Source organism: Pogonomyrmex barbatus, unplaced genomic scaffold (assembly GCF_055798465.1).
Source record: "Pogonomyrmex barbatus isolate J1 unplaced genomic scaffold, ASM5579846v1 scaffold3, whole genome shotgun sequence".
Lineage (NCBI taxonomy): Eukaryota > Metazoa > Arthropoda > Insecta > Hymenoptera > Formicidae > Pogonomyrmex > Pogonomyrmex barbatus.
In genome coordinates this window covers 22,492,440-22,515,168 of record NW_028297127.1, presented here as the reverse complement: position 1 = coordinate 22,515,168, position 22,729 = coordinate 22,492,440, and the positions used below count along the sequence as shown (strand labels likewise).

General features: G+C 28.1%; 1 protein-coding gene across 1 annotated transcript in view; it reads right to left on the bottom strand.

Moving 5' to 3' along the window:
- Positions 1-22,330, bottom strand: part of scrib (scribble planar cell polarity protein) — a 24,667-nt gene extending 2,337 nt beyond the window's left edge. The window contains exons 1-31 of the mRNA XM_089079545.1: positions 22,210-22,330; positions 21,247-21,538; positions 21,006-21,139; positions 20,787-20,898; positions 20,437-20,603; positions 19,866-20,023; positions 19,671-19,781; positions 19,291-19,515; positions 18,736-18,972; positions 18,473-18,551; positions 17,581-17,745; positions 17,231-17,406; positions 17,002-17,139; positions 16,782-16,934; positions 16,626-16,706; positions 15,729-16,547; positions 14,292-14,399; positions 13,725-13,904; positions 13,058-13,087; positions 12,196-12,354; positions 11,737-12,117; positions 11,232-11,390; positions 5,794-6,225; positions 5,487-5,598; positions 5,295-5,351; positions 5,071-5,182; positions 3,527-3,632; positions 3,158-3,271; positions 2,922-3,050; positions 2,491-2,691; positions 1-1,407 (exon numbers count right to left, since the gene is read on the bottom strand). The exon at positions 1-1,407 is cut by the window's left edge and continues 2,337 nt beyond it. Of these exons, the coding sequence (XP_088935671.1) occupies positions 1,126-1,407; positions 2,491-2,691; positions 2,922-3,050; positions 3,158-3,271; positions 3,527-3,632; positions 5,071-5,182; positions 5,295-5,351; positions 5,487-5,598; positions 5,794-6,225; positions 11,232-11,390; positions 11,737-12,117; positions 12,196-12,354; positions 13,058-13,087; positions 13,725-13,904; positions 14,292-14,399; positions 15,729-16,547; positions 16,626-16,706; positions 16,782-16,934; positions 17,002-17,139; positions 17,231-17,406; positions 17,581-17,745; positions 18,473-18,551; positions 18,736-18,972; positions 19,291-19,515; positions 19,671-19,781; positions 19,866-20,023; positions 20,437-20,603; positions 20,787-20,898; positions 21,006-21,139; positions 21,247-21,437 (5,508 nt within the window). The 5' untranslated portion in view covers positions 21,438-21,538; positions 22,210-22,330 and the 3' untranslated portion in view covers positions 1-1,125. The remainder of the gene's footprint in view (positions 1,408-2,490; positions 2,692-2,921; positions 3,051-3,157; positions 3,272-3,526; positions 3,633-5,070; positions 5,183-5,294; positions 5,352-5,486; positions 5,599-5,793; positions 6,226-11,231; positions 11,391-11,736; positions 12,118-12,195; positions 12,355-13,057; positions 13,088-13,724; positions 13,905-14,291; positions 14,400-15,728; positions 16,548-16,625; positions 16,707-16,781; positions 16,935-17,001; positions 17,140-17,230; positions 17,407-17,580; positions 17,746-18,472; positions 18,552-18,735; positions 18,973-19,290; positions 19,516-19,670; positions 19,782-19,865; positions 20,024-20,436; positions 20,604-20,786; positions 20,899-21,005; positions 21,140-21,246; positions 21,539-22,209) is intronic.
- Positions 22,331-22,729: the final 399 nt, after the last annotated feature.

Below are 22,729 nucleotides of genomic sequence, written 5' to 3'. Positions count from 1 at the left end.
TACATCATATTATAAAATATAGTCGTAATTATGTATGTAACATTACAATTACATAGTTTTATCACATCTTATCTTTAAAACAATAAAAAAAACAATTACAAAAATTCTCAAAGAATTTTATGGAAAAATGGAAATGCATGATCTTTATCATGCACATAAAAATGCAACGGTATCCGACAATTTGTCGTCAGTACAGTATCTTTTTATGTCTTTTACTTCATTAACATTTTCATTATGTGCACATATCTAATTGTTACGCAATAAAATGAATAAAATTGGATTAAAACAGATATTATAATAAGACGCACACATATCCATACATTAAAATAAAATTGGAGTATATTAAAAAACCAAAAAATAACAAATGGCATAAACATTATAATTTTCCACTATGTATTTGATACTAAGATATTAATCATTTTTTGAAAATCTCTAATTTCATCTCTGAATCTTTAGTCAAATTCTAGGTGTATTGGTATAGGATGAAATAAAATGTGAATTAACGGTAAAATACATAGACGATATATGAAAATTAGTAACATGAGATTAATATAAAAATAATGAAAATCATTAATTTATGTTACACATTAGATTCGTGAAACTGTATTACATGGATGATACGTATACAAAGTGTAATTAAAAAATGATGGTTATATTTCTGTAGTAGATATATTGTATAGATAATAGATAACAGACGTGTCGTATTCAGTAGGTCAATTACACGAAGTATCTATTATGTTTTCATTAAAATACAATATGTTCATCTAGAATCAGATTATGATTTTTGTTATAGTTATATTACTTATTATATTTGTGAGAAAAAAAAACAAAATATACAGGCACGCTTACGTCATGGTAATACGTACCGATATACTGAAATAGTTGATTAAATATACTCTAAAGTATACAGATATAAATGTGCATATATACGCATAATATAATTTATATTTATGTTTAGCATAAATGTATGCATATTCATGTAGAATATTATGGTATTACACAATAAATTTGTGTAACAGTAACATAATGGAATAGTAAAAATTTTGTTGATTTTTATTCAAGTCTCTTTAACATCAATCTTTTTTGTACCTATTAAAATACTCATTAAAATATTAAAATATTTTGTCAGTGACGACCTTTCTTTGATCGCTTACGTTTCTTTTTCTTTGTAGATGCAACAGTAATATTTGCATTTGTTTTAGTAGAAGTTTCATTCGCAATTTCAGTTGTATCACTTGTAGAATGAAAATCTACTTTTTCTTTTGTAGTACTAACAGTCGTATTTTGTCCCGCAGTATCTTCACTTTCACTCTCTGCATCGCTCGCACCAGTACCAGTTATACTTTCCACATCCTCTTCCGCATTACTTAATTCCAATGATATAATCTTCTCCCTTAAAGTTTCCACCTAATTACGAAAATGTATATATTGTACATTTCAATCATAATTATTTTTCACGCAATACATTCTGAATTTATAAAGAATATATTGCAAACGATGCAATCAAAATTATTTAGTTTGCAACTAAAACAACCAAAAAACATTGTGATACAAGATCAAATTTTATATATATATATATATATATATATATATATATATATATATATAAATTTTCATCATATATGTTTGATATCAGTCACTCTTTCTATTTTTCAGATTTTTACAAAGTGAGATTTGAATAATGGGATTTTGATAGAAAAGATGTTAGTTGTCCCATGTTTCTTAATTTTTAATAATTTCTTTAACCGCATAGTTTTGCCGCACTTTTACATGCAACGCAAAATAATCGAAAATATTTAAAAAAATATGAGCAAAATGGATCATGCACACAAAATGCATACGGATGTAAAGCGCTATAAGCTTAAAATACATATACATAAGATATATAAAAACCAAATTACCGATGATTCAGGAAAAAGTTGTTAGTGAGATCAGTAGAAGTAACATTCATAATTCAAGATGGTGCGTAATGTACCATCGATGTAAGCGATGGAATCTTGAAACAATAACACAATAATAATTGAACAAATGCTACACAAATGTTATATGAATGCATGAATGTGCAAATAAAACTAAACTTGCTTTTAATATCTTTCGTAATTTTATTATTCTTATAGCGCGAATATAAAATATGCTAGATTTAGTTTCAGTTGTCTTACAAAACAGCAAATACTTTTTAGCACTGTATCTCAAATGATTCAACTCCTGCCATTTACCAAATTAATGTTATCGGCAATAGCTTTTCATCAATAAGTTGTCAGAGAAAATGTTAATGTATTATAAGCTCGCGAATTTTCCACTTGGTATGGAATAATCCATCTATATTTAAATAAAAATAAAAAAATAAAACAGAGTATACGTATCCGCATAAATATGGTGCACTCCAGAGATAGTTACGATAGTGATTTATAATTGTGCTGTCTATTCCCTTCATTTATCTAACAAACGTGGACTTTTTAACGCTCGTGCTAAATTTTACAAATATAATACCTGACGCTCAATGAGCTTCTCGACGTATTCAACAGTTCGTACACGACGTTCGCCCGTCACTTCATCAAGATATTCCTCGGTACGCCGAGTGACCTTCTCGTCCACTACTTTCTCAGATTCGCGTATCTCTTTAGGAGGACCCACTTTACTGCGCACAGCGAGCTTAGGAAAATCTGCGCTAGATGGCCGTAACGTAGCAAACTAAGATAGTAAAAGACAAATAAATGGGAACCGTTGTAATAACATATTTTTCCTTTATGAATGCCGTTAGCTTAGGCGAGCAAGACAGCAATTAGTAAACGATCGGGTTAATACAACTTTGAATCAAGCTTGCAGATTAATTGTATCTCTTGAGAATTTTGGTTATATCTTGAGCAGATTATAAATTTAAAAAATTATTTCATCCTGAAACACTGTTTCTATATTCTTACTTCGACTGTCTTCTCCTGATCGGAGGCAGGATCAGTTAAGTTTGTCGTATCTTGCGCATCTTCCTCTTTATTAGTGGTATCCATTATTTCATTCATTTTTTTAATCACCATCTGTGCCTGTAGCGCATCCTATAAGTATAGAAAGGAAACATTCGATGTTAAAACACTCGTATTAGTTACCATTGTATTATATATCTTAATTAATTTTATATATACAATTCTCCTTGCAATTTTACCTGCTCGAGAGATTTAAGACGCGCTTGTCGCCAAGCAGCACGTTTCTCCGCTCTCAGTGTTCGCTGTTCTGCAAGGCTTAAAAGATGTTCTTCATCTTCGTCCGAAATAAGACCCTGTAAAGAAGAGATTCTGGATAAAAGCATTTACAAAAATGACTGCGCGATAATTATTGTAATTCATATATAATTGTTTGTAATTGTAATTATTTACTAGTATAAATTAAGTACATATATGCAAATTTTGAGTATATTATCGCATTTATTATATTAAAACATCAAAGAAGGAACAAGAAATCGTATTGCGTATTGCTTATTATCATATAATTTAATAGAATAATAAATAAGTAACGAAAATATAATAAATAATACCTCTTGTATTAAACGTTCTTTCAAACGACGTTCCGCTTTTGCTGTCCTCACACTGCTGGGAACATTCTGGATAAGAGGGATCGAAGTTCGCGAACTCAGTCGGCTACTGGAAGGTAACGAGCATGCATACTCACGAATAATGTAGGTACGCTATAATTTTCATATTTATTAAAAAAGATATAGAAGCAACACAAAAATAGTGCTGTTTAGATTTTTTGCATTACTGATTGTTCAGAAATTTTCATCGAATGCTCAATGTAAAGGTGTTGTATTTGTTTCAAAATGTCAGAGTTAGATTACGAATGCTGCTGCTAAAAGATGTAATAAAGTTCTCTCTATTTTTGGCGCTTAAAAACAATATTATCTGTTCAGATGTACAATAATTAATTTTATACTTAATTTAGACTTAGGAAAGATAGATTTAGAAAATTCTAAAATTCTAATAAAAATAGTATCTATTAGAGATTTCGAAAGAAATTGTTTCTATTATTATACCACTGTTCGTTATCTTAATTTAATTCAATTTAATTAAAATCTGTCACAGTAGCTGTATAGCTATCACAGTAGCATGTAATAAAATTAATACAAAATATATAATCATTTATCACACATAGATATATATATATATATATATGTATATATAAAATCAAAATCTAGGTATAGATATAAGCATAATATACAGCATAGGAGAGAATATATAAGCCACAGCGAATTTATATTTAAAACACATTAGCCAAATAAAAATGCAAATAAATGTAAAACATCAAGTGCATTGCATGCAAAACATAATTATATAATTGTCGTCAGACATGTAGTTTAAAAATAATAAATTTTTTTATAATAGGCTAATTTAAAATGTTCTATTACTTGTTTTTGGAAAAATATATCGAGAATATCATCAATTTCCACATCATAGCCATAATTAACCGTTTTAATACAAAAATTATGAAATTTCAACAAATCAATAATCTGAAAATTGTCAATTGATATCAGTTACAATACAGTTGAGAGCAATTTATAGTGATATTATAATGATATTATTTATTGGTATTCAAACGGTTAAACATGCAAATATTTAATTCTAAATTCATAAAACAACCAAACGCACACTCTTCTCTCGCAAAAAAAGTTAACTTATTTCTATGGTAAAACAGAATTATATAAGTAAGTATATTATTGAATAAATTACATAAATAAAACTTGTTCAGTATTGCATATTCTACTCCATGTAGAGCGAAAAATCAATAAATACACATGTAATACATCAAACAAATATAATATTAACGTAATATTAACAATTTTAATTTTTTAAAAGCTGCTTGGTATAATGCATTTTGTTCATGTTTATTCTAATAAGACAGTTTAATTTCCGCTTAATTTTTACAATATTTGTGTACTGAATATTTAAGTAGAATAGTTATGTACTTCATATTCATTTATATTAAACTTAAATGCTCGTTTGAACCGTGTATAAAATGTATCAATCATAAGTTTATTCCACTTTCTAAATAAGAAATAATTTAAACGTGAAGATTGAAGCTTACTTAGGTCGTCCATTATCCTGATTTATTGTGTCCAAATCTTCGAGACCTTCGTTTTCATCAAGTTGTGCCCATGATTTAAGTTCGTCTCGGGTCAAAGTTGCAATTTTTTTCTCTATAAAAGCAGTTTTTTATAACCAACTTCAATTTATTATTAAAATAAATCAGATTTATTATACGACACAAAACAAAAATAGATAATTAATTATTCGCAAATAATAACTTACCTTCCTCTTGTCTCATCTTTTCCACCTCATCCTGACTCAAAAAACTGAATATTTTATCTGTAACATATACACACGCAATTATTGATTTAATTTTTACTAATTAAATTTAATTATATTATCAATTAAAGATCGATATTTACTACAAATATAAGGTATATAATGTTTACATATGAAAAGTATGCATACTCTCACCTGATTTAGGCGATGGTTTTAAATGTTCTTCTATGACACTTTCAAATAATTTTTTTTTATCGCTGACTGACATTTTCGTCAATGGTGGTGTTGGAGATGAAGTTGGAGATTGCTATATTTGTAACATTTGCATAAATAAATACCAATTTACATGTTTTTCGTACAAAATAATTGTAATAAGATAATTTTTGATAAAAAAAAAAAAAAATCGTATCGCGTCTATCCTACATGCTAAATGTCATACGCTTATACATAAATTTACAACATTAGTAGTAGTTATTCAGTTAGACATGCTTTTGAAACCCACCTCAACCTGAAAAATTCCATCAACAGAACGTGCTATCTGTTGTTTGGTAATAGAAGCCGAAGTGTCAAGATTTCCCCAGCATTCAGGAGCAGTTAGAGGCGTCGGGGGAAGTTGGAAACGTGCAGATGTGTGACAGGAAATAATTCCAGGAAGGGAAGTAGATATTTCTTGCCGAATTGGTTGTTTAGTTATAGATAGCATAGGTTTGACATGGGATGGATAAACGATGGAATCGGAACTCTTTTTTAAAGTCGGTGGCAAATCAGCAAATGTAATACTGCGTTTTGGTAAAGATTTTTTTTTCGTTCGAGAAGGTAAAGTTTGCATAGAAGTAGATCGTTCGAAATTCGTTGTCTTAGGGAGATCAGAGATCGTAGATGACTTGGATGAAGAAAAATCCTTCGATGTTCCAGGTTTCTCATTCGTTCTTGACTGAATAAATAACATGGAAAATTATATTATTATATTAATTACTTAGTACTCGATATATGAAACGCGTATACCAAAATAAAATAACAGGTGGTTTATCATAAAATATTCGATTACATGCGAAGCAATCCAATAATATACTGCTATTTAACGAATATAAATTATAACACAACATACACATGTACAAATTATTCCAATATCATCCTATTTATCTATAAAACTATAGTTCACGAAATACTCCATTGATTCCTTTAACGATAAAAATCATTAATTACTTTGTAAAAAAAAAAAAATTAGGTAATCAAATATTATAGTAATATATTAATATTACTATAATAAATTATTAAATATTGAATATTTTCCTTAAAGTTTTGTAATCATATTTTAAAACAGATTTATTTCACAAACGCTACATGTCATATAAAATCTATATAGGATTTAAAGAATTTCAAACTTCTTTGTCGCGGAATCGTTTTTTTTCTTTATGAATCCGTCTATACGTTCGTTCAATAGTATGTCTTTCAATTGTACTATTATTGCAATAAATCATGCAACGTTGCGCACAATTTAATTTATAAACATATGATCGGTATATTAAACATGTTCTTTCATTTTATAAAGCTGTCGTATATTTGTACCCTATTCATCGTATCGATGTAGTAGTGAAGACTGTTATGTGCCTTTAGGACACTTGGCATGTTTTGTCTCACTGTGTTCCTGTATCCACTGTAACCACTCACTGATCTATGTTTTGTATCTTGTAAAATATCTCGGGATGGATGTGTATCATTTCATTTTATGTAAATTACATATTTTTCTATAATGTTAAAAATATATTTATACTCATTCAAACATAAGAATGTTATACGTTTTATATAGTTTTATTGCTTTATATTTATATCACTATCATTGCAAGATTTAAATAAATTTGGACGTTTACGTGTACATGAAAAATGATGCTTTTTGAAACAATTTTCGATCATAATTATTTCACGGTAAACAGTCTCCTCTACTGTAGGATACATGAAACAACATAGTAAATTGATTTTTTTAAACTACATTACAGTAAAATAATATATCTTTCAATTGTATGTATATATACATACATACATACATACATACATACATACATACATATATACATACATATATATACATGTATGTATGTACACACACACACACACACACACACACACACACACACACACACACACACACACACACACACACACATTTATATTTATATTTTCTTCCTATCTAAATATATGATTATGAAAAAAAGTATCTTCATTTTAATATGTATTTCATAACAGGGACAACTATAACCACTTTCAGAAAATTTTTGTGCATAGGCAGATTATCTTAAAAACATTCAATTTTCATTCCTATACCAATCAACTGGAACTTTAACATTAACATCTTTCAGATATTTTTAAGTAAATATTAGCTTATCCGATAGTTTTGTAATAATATATAAACATCTGGTCCATTAGAGTTATATGAACATATAATGCTTATAGAAAATATATAGATACATTGATTCAAATTTCAATAATGATATGACTTAATTGTAGTACTCTAATGTACTAACTGTCAAGACTATTAATACGTCTAACTGAGACAAAGGCCAATATTCAAAACACGCTCACAACAATGTTATAACTCTTAACAGTATAAAATATTATTTTTCTCCCGTTAAGATTTGCATTTCGAATAAAATGATAACAGTGCTTTGTAAAATAAGACAATTAATCATGCGTGTTTGCGTTATTGTATCTTTTTAAAATAGTCGCTCTTGCCTGACATAGGATATCAATTAGCAATTGATAATATAAACTAGAATTTCTTTTCAAAAGTAAAATTTGATTTAATCTAAATAAGTTAACTAAACAATAAACTATAACTAAAAAAATTCATTAGAAAAAAATCAATTAGTGATATGAGTTTCTCGATCATTCAAATTTGATCAGCAAAGCGCAATGAGAAACGCGCGGTAAGCAATGCGCAATTAGATTTATAATTCTTCTTTATTAAAAATCAATCCTTCAAACGTTTCGGCTCCAATATTGTGACTGAGTATAATCTAATTGCGCACTGCTTACCGCGTGTTTCTCATTGCCCTTTGCTGATCAAATTTTAAAAAATCAATGTTCAATATAAAAAACAAAAATTGTAGTCAAAATAAAGTGCAGGGGATGTCACGGTATTCGTATACATATGTAATTAAAAATTAATCAAATAATAGAAAATACCATATGCTTCTTAAAAAGAAAAAAAAATAAATAACAGTAATGCAGATAATTCAATTAGGAAAAATATACATTTGTATACACATGCGCGCGCGCGTGCGCGCATCTGTGTATATGTCTAGTATATTTTTTTTGAATAAATCATAATATATTATATATATATATATATATGTGTGTGTATATGTATAAAATCTATTTTGGAAATATTTTTTCGAATTTTTCTCCGATATAATATATATGCTACTTGATATAATATATATATGCTAAAATCATTTCACTTATCTATTCTTTAATAGCAAAATATAAAACAATTATCAGCAATTTTTTATGAATTTATATATCATAAAGAAAAAATATTTCTAATCATAAAATATATTCTGACAGTTATTAGAATATTCATTAGAACATTTACAATGTTCCTCTTACATAACATGAGAGTAAATCATAAATCATAAATGTTCTCTTATATCATAATTAGAAAACGTAATCATATAAATATGTTATAAATATATTAAATATAATACATATTTAAATTTTATTATTTAAATGACTGAAATATTTGTGTCTACATGAAGAAAAATTCAATTAGAATATTCCTAAAAGCTTGATGCTTATATAGACTGTTATTGCATTAAAAAATTCATATATCACAAATCGCCTATTTTTAGTGGTCTCTCATTCAGTAGCTAAGAAAAATCAATGATTAATCGAGATTAAATGCAACAACTGTATCTTATACGTATCGCATATTGCCTATTTTATGACAAATGAATTCAAAAATCAATATGTAAATGTTACTAGAAAGATCAAGTGGATGAAATTTTTTTACTACACTTGCATCTAACTATCACAGAAACATCTTTTTTTGTCATCCAATATTTATAAACAAATGAATCTTATGTATATATGATATATACACATACATACGTATACACACATACATACATATATACACATGTGCATATGCACACGCGCATGTGTGTGCGATATATGCAATTTCTAATGGAGTAAGATCACACTTACGCGCGTCATAACTTTTTTTTATATTTCTATTCCGTTTTCATTAAAGCAAAAAATTAGTTATTCAACCCAACTGTCAGCACATTTTCAATAATATGTTTACTTAATGTTGTAATGGCAGTATCAATAACAAATGGAATAACAATAGCTATGCTGTATAACATTAAGAGACATACAAAAATGCAATAAATCATGATTATACGCGAGTTAATGCCATGATAATGATTCTTAAAATATTTTGTTATGGCATAGTCCTGCGGAATCAGAGGCATGGACGCAGACACAGGAAAAATGAGTAGAAAGACGAACGACTCACTCCTGTTAGAGGGCAGCCAAAGTAGCGCTATCATCTTCCACTGTCTGTAAACATGTGAAATATCTCTCTTTTTGGCGCTCAGGAAACCATGCGATGCTAAAGACAATTGACAACTGTACATTTCATGCGCCACTTAGAGTACCTAATGAAATTATGTAAGAACATATTTACACGCTGTATTTATTGAATTCCATGAAAATGCTTTGAGTTCCTATTACTGAAGAAATATCAAAAGAAATATATATAATTTTGTTCCAATATTTAAAGGCTTGAAAAGTCTTATATTAAATCGATTTTTATAAAACCTGTGTGCGAATAGTTTAATTCATTATGATATTTCAAACTAAAACATTGAAACATTTTATATTTGAGTCATTCTTATGTTATTGGAAGAAAATTGAAGCTATTCTTCGTAGTAATAAAAATGTTTCTTAATAACAATAAACAAGAATTTTTTTACAATCGATTCTGTCAAAAGTATAACAGATACTTAAATAATTTTCAAAACACTTGTTGAGATTAAGAATATCTCTTTTTTTTCCACCCAATCTCTTTCCTTTTTTTTTTTTTTCTATTTTCATATTTTATGCAGAAATGCACATTCATATATAGATGTATGTACACATACATTTTTGTATAATAATCAAAATTAAATTAATTATATTAAGACACTTTATATAAATAAACTAACAATTAATTTAAAAGTGAGTTATGTTCTATTTAAATCACTTAATTTAACAAATAATTATTTTATTCGTTAAATTCTATAATTCATTAATTTACACCTTTTAATAAATAAATGTATATTAAATGTATATTAAATGTAAATATACATTTATTTATTAAAAGGTGTATACAGATATACATTTATTTTTGTATATAAATTAGCAATAATGATAGAAGCTGAGAGTACAAAATATGTAATACCTTCGTACCAAAAGCCATGCAACATCCAAAAAAAAAGTAATATTATATAGTAAACTCAAATTTATTAATAAATAAGCTGTTAATAATAAGATTACCCCATGCAATATATTATATAACATAATAAAAAATTATTACAAATACACTATTTATTTGTACGTAGAACAGAATAAGAGTGAGATAAAAATGTTTACTTTCAATTAAAATAATTTAAAAAAGGTACAAGAAATGCATAAAAAATTTATTAAAAAGAATGATGTTGAATTCTTTTTCAAGAAAACATTTTAAATTAAACAAAAAACATATAAGGAGGGAAAGATAATTTATAAGGAGGGAAGCATAACATTCAATAGATTGCTATATGTACAAGAGACATATTACAACATATTAAATTTATTTCCAAATTTGCTCGATTTTAAAAAAATGTATAATGTATATGTATGTGTGTTTTGTGCACAAAGGATAATTAAAAGAAAAAAAATTATTAATGTAATACTTACGTTATTAGGATTCTGAGGTGCTAGTGTATGTTTACTCATAACAATTGTGGTAGTTTTGAGATCTTTAGTGCCCCCAGGTGACTTCGGTGGTACAACTATATCAACAGGACTATTTGATTTGCTTACTAAGGATTCTGCCGCGCGTACAACATCCAATACCTATATCAGAGTTAAATCAAAGAACATTAGAGATAAATTGAATCATGATTATCGTACATAATCAATTTAGAAAAATGCGTTTTGGAAAATATGCTGGCATAAATCCTTGCACAAAAATATATTCGTTTCACGATAAAATAACATCTTTTATAAAAAATACAAAAAAAATAATAGCTATGCAGTTTTTGTAATGTATATAATCCTTGTATATTTCCAAATCCAAGTTATAACAAATAGATCATTTCAAAATTCTATATAAAAATTATAAGAATTTAAAATTGTTAAAAGCAGTAACTTGTTATATACAAATAAAATATTATAACTATTATATTCAAATAAGACTTACCTTTTCAGGTGTGGATTTCTCTCTTTGTTCTACAAGCGCACGTTCTCGTTCCTCTTGTTCCCAAGCAACGAGTTCAGCTTTCATTTCTTGTTCTTGTCTAAGAATCGCAGCTTCCTCATCGTCCCGATCTAAACTGGATACACTTTGTGATAGAGATTTAGTATCATCTGTTGTCGGATCTTTCGATTCGTGAGACGCTTTAATTTCCTTATTATCTCTACCATCGGACAATGTTAATATTGACTCAATTTCATTTTTATCGTAACCTTTACACACAACCAACGTAATAGTATTCCCTGAGCTCCGAAGGATTTTAACAGCTTCTTGATGACTTGCCCCTAGCAATGATGTACCATTGACTTCCAGTAATCTCATTCCAACCTATTAGATAAGATATATAAGTAAGTATTAAATCAAATATGTCAGTATAAAAAGGCAAATACAAATCTACATGCTTACTTTCAATCGTCCATCTCTCTTAGCTGCACCTCCTGAATTAATCTTCGATATGAAAACTCCTTCATCGGTATGATCGAGAGGATTACCCTTTTGTCCTCTTCGTCCCCCTTTAATGTGCATACCAAGTTTCTCACCTGCTTCCTTTGTTATCACTAATTCCTAAAACAGTTACATCAATTCTTCCTATAAAACAATTTACTATTTCTTTTATTTTTTAAACTATATAGAATTATAGAAATAAGAACTATTATTATGGTTATACAAAAACTAATTTTTTAGTCCATTTTATTGTAAGTAATAACTTTTTGTATTGCCATATGTACACGCACGCATGCACGCACGCACACATACATACACACATACGTGTTACATATGATTATCTATATAATAAATGATATATGTAGCAAATTATTTGATTTCCGTACTAATATTATTTATACATACTTATTTATACATACTTCAATAATATTCAAGTTTAAATGGACAATTTGTAATAAGAAATTTAATATTAAAAAATGAAAAATTACGAGAAATGATGATTTAAGAAATCTTTTACTAACAGTAAAAACAAAAAAGTCAAGTACAATTAAATTTCTATAGAATAAGGATCATCAATTTTATTTAGTATTTAATATTAAATATAACGGCATAAAAGCACAGTAAAAAGCACAATAAAAAGCAGAATATAAAATAAAAAATTGAATATAAAATAAAAAAATTCTCTTATGCGTGTGAAATTGCGCGACACAAGCAAAAGCGAATCATTCATAATACAATAGTGAAATTTGCAGCTGGCGTAGGGATAAGCATAAATGAGAACAAAATTTTTCACGGACATGTGTCAAATGCATCGAGTACTTACTGTCACAGGGATGTACTCTATTTCGACCAGCTTGTGGGGCAAATTATAAAAAAAACTGCATTAGGTAAGGAAATAATCATACGCTAAAGCACCAAGTGCCATTGTGTTTACGACTAATAAGCATTCCTTGGAAACAAATAAAATAAGGAAAAATTTTTTTTCTTAAAATACATTTACATATTTAATAAAATATTGCCTATAATTGTGTTTAATATCTGTATAGTTGTGTTTAATATCAATAATTCTAAGCATGAAAAGTTAAAATAATTTTTTTTCTAAAAAACAATTTTTCAAATATGTATTTATTTACAAAAAATTAAAAACAATGATGGAATTTAAAGATACTAAGAAATCAATGTAATGTGTTATTCTAAATATTTAAAAAATGCTAGTAATATTACATATATATTTTTTGAGAAATTTACAATATATTAATTGCAAAGGCAAAATATAAAAATATAAATATAAAATATAAAAATAAATATAAAATAAAAATATAAAATAAAAATAAAAAGTCACGTGACGAAAAAAACGTGTGTAATTTTATAATAATTTTTTATAACTGCATACACAAAATTATATTTAATCCGTAGACTTATAGCTCTAAAGCATCACTAAACAGCTCTTTAAAAGCAATGTCACATTAAAACCTATGTATGTTATTTACCTGATAACTTTCTGGAAGTGGATCGTGTTGAATGGTAAGCACGATTTGATCTCCTGGTTTCAAAAGTTCCACTACTGCTTCTTGATGTGTAGCCTTTGTCACATCTGTACCATTCACCTTTAATATCCTATCACCCATTCTCAGTTTACCAGACTTGGCTGCTATACCACCAGGAACAACCTAAATTACATAAATAATTACATAAAAATAAATATACAATGCTTTTTGAGTCTTTTACAGTTATTTTCTACAAAAAGGTTAATACATTTTCGCGTATTACCCGTGTCATGATTCATTGCTAAATGCCAACGTTTCTTGGCTTTCTTGGCCATTTCTTGAATATTGCAATTCGCTTCATCAGGATGAGAAGCAATCTAATCATTATCAGGTTGCTCCTCACCCTCTGATGAAGTACATTGCAATATTCAAGAAACGGCATTCAACAACATATCTTTCTGAAATATATGTGCGCGCGCGCGCGCGCGCGTGTGTGTGTGTGTGTATGTGTGTGTGTGTAAACAATAATAAATTACTTTTTGTTGTAAATTAAATTAAGAAGAAACTTACATGAGATATGAAAATTCCCGGTTCCTTTGCACCAAACGGTGTACAGGAATGATCGGTTCCTCCTATGATACTAAAGCCCAAGGAGCCTTCTTTGACAAGGACAACATCCTAAACAATAATTATCAAATTAGTTATAAAAATTTTAAAATAAAAGTTTGAATTTTGTAAAGTGCTAAAGATATTAATCGGGATAAAAGTTTAGGATTTATGCAGAGAATTTAGTAAAGGACAACACAAGCTATGGATTTTGATACAGATTTTATTAAAATAAAACTGTGACAATGATACCTCACATCCCATTTTTTTTATTAAGGATGGTATGGGACAAGACAAATCTCTACACTACTTACCTATTCCCATGCCAGAAGATAAGCATACTGTCATTATTATAGTCCATAGTTACCAAAATTGATTCTAAGGTCATCCCATAATTTTTTAAATTTTACTAATATACGAAAAATAAGCATAAGAGAGAAATATAATTAAGCAAAAGTTCAATATTTACACATAAAGAAATCAAAATTAAAAAAGATATATATATATATATATATATATATATATATTTAAACATGCAGCAAAAATAATTGCAACGATCAAAAATTTCTTTCTAAGACAATGGATCTAAGACAATGGATTTCTTTCTTCTAAGACAATTCTATTTTCATAATCTTTTTATTAAATCGCAATTTTTCATGAGCATTTGTTTAAATATATTTCAATTATATTTTTAATTATAAAAAAGAGAGTTATGAATTGGATGTCAAGTTCAAATTATAGAAATTTCTTATATGTATGAAAAAAATATTATAATGTATGAAAATATAATGTATGAAAAAAATAATACAGTATAATGTATAAAAAAAATTAACATATTAATCAATTTTGTATTTGTTATATTTTCTATATTTGAAATTAATTAAACTTAAAGTGTTAAACTATAAATTTAAAAATTTTTAAATGTATTTTATGTATTAACTTAGAATAGACTGACATTTCGGGCAAATTTAATAAAGTTTCAAATTGTAGCTGATATCAAATTGATCCAAATATCAGATATTTTAATTATAAATTATAAATGTAGCCAATAATAATATTATTTACAAACATGCGATATAATCCGATGGAAGTCAGACTATTGCTTCATTGTATGTGCGTATACATACAAATTAAAAAGATATACAAATAAAAATTTTCAACATAAAAGTGTGTACTCAAACTATATATCTATTTTTATATATAGTTATATATATAGACATAAAATTAAGCAAAATTTTAATTAAAAAAAATAATAAAATACATACAGCATAGAAAAATAACAAAATAAAAAATCAAATAAGATAGAATAATAAGATACGAATGTGCTTCTAAAAGAAGTAAAACTATATTAGCAATATATGTGCAATGTATTTGTGATGCTCTTCTCTAACAAGCACATACCTCAATAATAAGTGGTTGCACCAATTGGTTGTCAGTCACCCTAGTTACGACGGTCTCGGTGAGTGTACTCTTTGTGATGGTCTCAGTAACTTTACCGAGTGTAGTAGGAGCTGGAGGAAAATTAACATCTCCAGGCAAAGTATCGGGCTGCTTTATCGTCACTGTTACAATCGGGCCTTGATGGGAGTCTGGTGAAGGCGAGGATGTTGGAGGTCGAAGGAAATGAGCGGGGATCATAGCTTGAAATTCCTCGTTGGTGATTGGCTTCGGTACCTGTATGTCTTCCTGCGGAGACACTGGTCTAGGCTCTACATGAGGAGTCATAGTCGCAGAGCCAGTATTATTTGTAGGTGACATCTGTGAAACGCTATGTCTTGGAACCGGCTGTGGATATGTTTGATTATTTGTCGGGCTGGGAGAAATTGGTGAAACATTCTTCAGAGTATTTCCTGACTCAGTTACGCCGTTCATTTTAGGTATCTCACTAACATCGGATTTCATAGGTAATGTCGATGGTGATGGTGGCGTTTTTAAAGTAGGACTCGGTGTCAATGCTTTATCGGCATCCATAGAGCGACGATATCCGCCATATCCAGGTCTATTTGCCATATAACTATTGGCATTATACAAGCCTGTATAAGGTTTTGGCGTACCTATAACACGTGGCGATTTTTCAGAAGGAGTTACAACAGGAGTGGCAAGATTCGCTTGAGAAAGTGGTATTTCCCGTTCGACTACTAATCGAACAAATCTTTCCAAGCCAGTAAGTAAAGCCACTGCTTGTTCATGTTTCGCTCCTCTCATATCTACTCCGTTAATCTACAAAAATAACCAATTTATACATTAAATTTTGTCGTCCAATATCATAATTTAATAGATTTAATAAAAAGTACTTACGGATATTACTTTGTCTCCGATTAATAATTTACCATCTTTCTGGGCAACTCCACCATCTGTTATTCTTGAGATAAAAATTGCCTAGAAACGATCGATAATGCAATTATCTTGTTATAAATTAATGTAATGATAAAAAATTTTATTCTACAAACTTACATCGCTATTATCCTTAAAGGATGGCGAACCTTCCCCACCGGCAATACTGAATCCAAGCCCATTTTGATCTCGTATTAATGTTGTGTGAAAGAGAACAGAAACCATAGGTTCGCTATCTTTTACGGTGGTTAGAGGGTCAGGAATTTTTTTCGTCTACAATATATTACATTTAAATCGTTATCATAGTTTATCATAAAAGAAAATATTAATAAACCATTACCTTTGTACTTTCATGAGACACAGATGTATCGCCATTTTCCAATGTATGTGACAATGCTGTAGATGAAACGTAAGATGTTGCGCTTGGTGCTCTACTTGTACTTAAACTAGAGCATACGGAATCTTTTCTCATTGGTGCCTGAGTTTAATAGAAAAAAAATTAGGATATCGATTTAAAAATCAATATAAAAATATATCAATACGATTAAAAATAATAAAATATTTTATACCTGCTCATATGGCGGAACTATTCTTGTAACTTCTCTTATAATAACCAATATAAGTACACGTCCACATGCTTTTAATACTTCCACGGCATCATAATGATCTACATTTACTACCGACACTCCATTTACAGATATTACTTTATCTCCTATCCTTAACCCAGCCAAGTCTGCAGGTCCACCTAAATAAACACATGGAAAAAATCAATATATATATATATATATATATATATATATATATATATATATATATATATATATAGCAAATATTTCATAAGTGTAAAATAGAAACATTTACATGTGATATGCATAAACATGATAAATATAAAGTTATTTACTAATAAATAAATATTTACCTTCGGTAACTCTTGAAATAAAAATGCCTTCATCATCGCCTTTAAAAGGTGTCGATCCGATACCACCTGCTATTGACAAGCCTAATCCACCTGTCGTTCTTTCTATATGAATTTCATATTGCTCTTCCCGTATTTCTAATGTTGGTTCGATATCAGATGCTGCATCTAAAATATCAAAAATCAAAATACCAAAAAATAAAATATCAAATCTTGGTAAAACAAATAAATGGTCACTGTTTCAATACCATTATCATAAATATAATTTAATAAATATCTTGCCATTATGTATTATCGGACATTTACTTTTCCTTATTCTTTTATTTCTAATAAAACATTTATATCTTCTGGACATCTTGTATCAAGTAATTTTATCCTTTGCAATTTATGTTGTATAAAAATAATTCCATTTATATAAAAAAAAATCACATATATTACAAGTATACTATTGTAATTTATCAACGTACACTATTATATTTCCTAACGCGTACCATTGAGAGACACATTGATAACTGGATTAGATAAGATATAGGTAGGGCAAGAGATATATCTTATCGCATTTCCCCTTCTCTATCATGAGATAAAATCAAAATAGAGAAATAAAATCAAAGATTCATATATAGAGGGTCTTCAAAATCTATTACCATCATTTTTCAAGAGAATTTTTATTTATGCATATGATAAGAACAAAATCTGTCTTCAAAACAAAATCTAATATAATATCTAATTAATATCGCAATATGACAGTTACTATTCTAAATTAATAATAAAACTAAATAAACAAATACCGTTAAAATAATTTTAACAAATTTATCTTATAAATAATGCGATATTTGTTAAACTGTCACGGAATTATTAAATTATAATTCTATTATAACTTGCTGCTTAAAGTTACCTTGACTATGTGTGTCGAATGTTTCCATTGATTCTACTTGTGGTAAGGATATAGGAGTCTCATCTTTTTTCATAAGTGCCTATAAATATAAGTATAAATCTATCTACTCTGATTATATATAACAAATATATTGGCAAATACAAACCAAAAAGTATTATATGATTCTTCAATAGAAAAAAATTAATTACTCATTACATTAAATGTTTTGTAATTATATTATAAATAGTATTGTTTACTTATTACATCACATAAAAAATATCAACCTGTGCAATAATAGAAGCGACTTTTTCTTTGTCAACTGTCGTATGAATGCGTTTATTTTTCAAATGATGTGGAGTATCTCTACGTTGAAGTTTATTGGGCTTATTCGAATCACAAACATCTTCATTATTTGCATCTTCTATAATATTAAATTCAACATGTCTTTGCATATCTTCATTTTCAAATTCTTCTTCATCTTTTTCTTTTGATTCTGGGACAGAATTTTCAGTACTTGCATTCTACAAAAATAAACACTTTCAATTTACTAAAAAATAAACTATAGAAATATATGTATATGTATGTGTGTATGTTGGGGGGAGGGGGGTATATAGTATGTATGTACGTATGTATGTATGTATGTATGTATGTACGTATGTACGTATGTACGTATGTATATAAATATATACAAGAAAAAGCAAGAGTAAATTATAATTAGCATGTATATACTGTTTAATCACAATATGTGCGTATTTTACATTCTAAAAATTGATATAATGCAGATAAAAGATAATATCTTCTTTTAAATATTAAATATTAATAAGATATAAATTACTCACTGTGTGAAATTCTGTAGAATATTGAGTTGAAAAATTATCCCTTTCTTTATTAAGTTGAATATCTGTGTTATCAGAGTCAATACCAAATGTTGGTGTTTTATGATGCTCTTGTGCAATACTGCATTTTACATGTTCCTCTTGTTCAGAAACAGATTGTGGCATATCTACAGGATTAACTAATGATTCCGATTCTGTTTTGTCCAATCCAAATGTTTGAGAAACATCCTGAAGAAAGGTTTTAACAAGATTATCTTACATGATAATATAAAATAAAATACATTGAGAATGTTATAAAAAAATGTTAAAAATGTATAGGTAGAATTGTTTTGGCAAATTAAAGTTTGCTAAAAAAGAAAAGATAAATTAATTATAAGACTTACCTGTTCATCTGTAGATTCTGATCGACTTTCACTTTTTCCTTTGCTAAATAACTTATGCGCTTTAGCTTTTAACTCTTTCGGATGTGGTGTATTTTGACGTATAAATGGAATCTATTTGTCGAGATAAATAAAAAAGAAAATATAAAACAAAAAGTAATACAAACTAGCTTATAAAAAGCAAATCAGTAAACATACCTCTTTATCGGCTTCTGGTGGCTCATCAGTAAATTTTACGGAATGCGTTCTTGATGCTTCTCTTTCTTGCCAACCTTCATCATCACTGCTTGTCAGCTCACGCATTTCACAACCTTGAACATTTCTTATGCCAACTAACATTCCCAATTTACCTGAATCTAAAGAATGACATCATCAATTGTGCATTGATAAATATATTAAAAATGGAATAATTAATTGTATAAACTTTCATGAATCATAACATTACATAAGAATTGCCATCTCTCCTGTCTTTAACTTAAACATTTTTGCTTTTCTATAATTTTTATATATATTCTACAGAATTTATATATTATGTTTGAATAAAATTTTGAAAAAGAAAATGAAAAACTTAATTATTTTGCACTATAAAATAATTTGCAGATCAGTATATGTGAAATTTATATAAATGTTGTAATATTTTATAGTTGAAGTAAATCTTCATTATATAATAAGATTAAGATTTATCATTAAACAAATTTCATAAGATAATTTTGAAAATTATGTATGAAAAATTGAAAAATAAATAAAATAAAATGTTAATTATACTAACCATCAGGATGAAATTCCAATTGTGGTAAAAGAAAACATGTTAATACTTCTTGTCCCGTTTCTTCATCAACGTCTGTTTGAAACGTTAACATTGGTTGTGCTTGATTTTCACTTAACCATACCGCTTTCAGATTCAAATTGATTAAGGAATATGGTAAATAATGTAATCTGTATAGCAAAATTGTACATTGTTTTAGATATTGTTATTTTATAATTTAATAATAATAAGATAAATAAGCATATTATTCAAACGTAACACATTTATATCTTGCCCTCCTAGATTTATATTAATTATAATAAAGCTAACAAATATACTTAATATGGATAAAAAGTACTACAAAAATTATATACCTGTTGCCAGAAACATCTAAGACATGAAGAGCAGTACATTGTCCCACTTCAACCGGTAGATATTGTAATTTATTGTCTCTTAAAGACAATACACCCAACTTTTTTAGGTTACCTAAAAAAAAAAAAATAAATTTTAATTATTTAAATTTCGTTCACTTATACTTGAATATTTTATATATTCAATATCATAAAATAAAAATTTGCATTATATCATCTTACCAATTTCTATCGGTAAAGACTGCAAGCTATTTCTATCAACATTCAAATTATTTAAATTGTACAGTTTGCCTATAGACAATGGTAGCTCTAAAAGAAAATTCTCCGTAAGAATTAGCTCTTGTAAATTCTCACACCTGAAACATAAAACGTAAGTAAATTTTTATCTCCAGATAATGATCTTTATCTTTAATGTTAATAATAGATTAATGTAATATGTTAATGTAATATTTCATGTGCTTACCTTCCTATATTTGGATTTAAGGTAGAAAGTCTATTTTGATCTACTTTGAGGATAGTTAACTTTTTTAATTCGCCGAGTCCGTCAGGTAACTTTTCAATAACATTTTGTGATAAATGCAAATCCGTCAATGACTCGAGACCACCAATCTCATCAGGAAGATCCTCCAAACGATTTTCCGAAACATCCAACATGCCAGTGTTTTCAGTTCGCCGATTCAGGTGGGCAAGTGTTGCAATTGATTGTGATCGAGCCACAATTCTTGTAGCGTTGGTAATTTTCCTATATGTGCAGGCTTCAAACGAAATAATATAATAAAAAATGACTATTTCCTCTCTCTCTCTCTCTCTCTCTCTCTCTCTCTCTCTCTCTCTCTCTCTCTCTCTCTCTCTCTCTCTCTCTCTCTCTCTCTCTCCTCTCTCTCTCTCCTCTCTCTCTCTCTCTCTCTCTCTCTCTCTCTCTCTCTCTCTCTCTCTCTCTCTCTCTCTCTCTCTCTCTCCTCTCTCTCTCTCTCTCTCTCTCTCTCTCTCTCTCTCTCTCTCTCTCTCATCTCTCTCTCTCTCTCTCAATTAGTCTATAATTAAATCTTAAGTTTAATGACTTGACATAAAACCATCGTAAATGTCATCGTAAATCAACGAAAAAGCAATTAAATATAAACAATAAAAATACAATGATAAAAACTATTAAAACACAACAATAAAGAAAAATACAATAATAAAAAACTATTAAAACTGTTATCAGTCTCAAAGTAAAATCTATAATTATAACATATGTGATCAGATAAATTGCCGAGAATATTTTTATCCATAAGATACCTATACTAAGAAGTCATTAGTAGGATAGTAAAAATAAAAATTTACACGCGCCGCACACAGATTATTATCTTTGTAAAAATATGGTCGTTTCCATTCACTATTGATTTCGAGTAAAAATTAAGAATAAAAAAAATCAAATAACACTTACCAATTCTTCGATCTCATTGTCACCGAGATCCAGCCGTTCAAGCTTTAAAAGCTGGGAAAGCGATTCAGGCAAGGATTTGAGCAAATTTTCTCTTAATTCCAATGACTGTAATGCTTCCAAGCTATAAGAGAAATACATATTTGTAATAATTTATGAAACGAAGAATAAGATTACATAATAATATCTAAATAATGTAGCTTTGAGATATACTTCGATATTACCTTCCAAAATCATGTGGCAAGTTTGTAAGAGACATATCGTTAAGTCCAAGTACAGTTAAATTTCTTAGCTGCACAAATCCTGCTGGAAGCCTGAAAGAAAAAGCAATGAAATGAAAATTTATTAATTATTGCTTTAAATATCATTTTGAATTAAGCATCTACATTTGAACAATAAGCGTTACCAAGAAGATGATGCTATACTAATATACACAGTATAGAGTGTTACTCGAGTTAGAAGACAAAATTAGAAGAAAAATAAGAATAATTTAATAACCTTGGAATAGGATTACTGCTAAAAT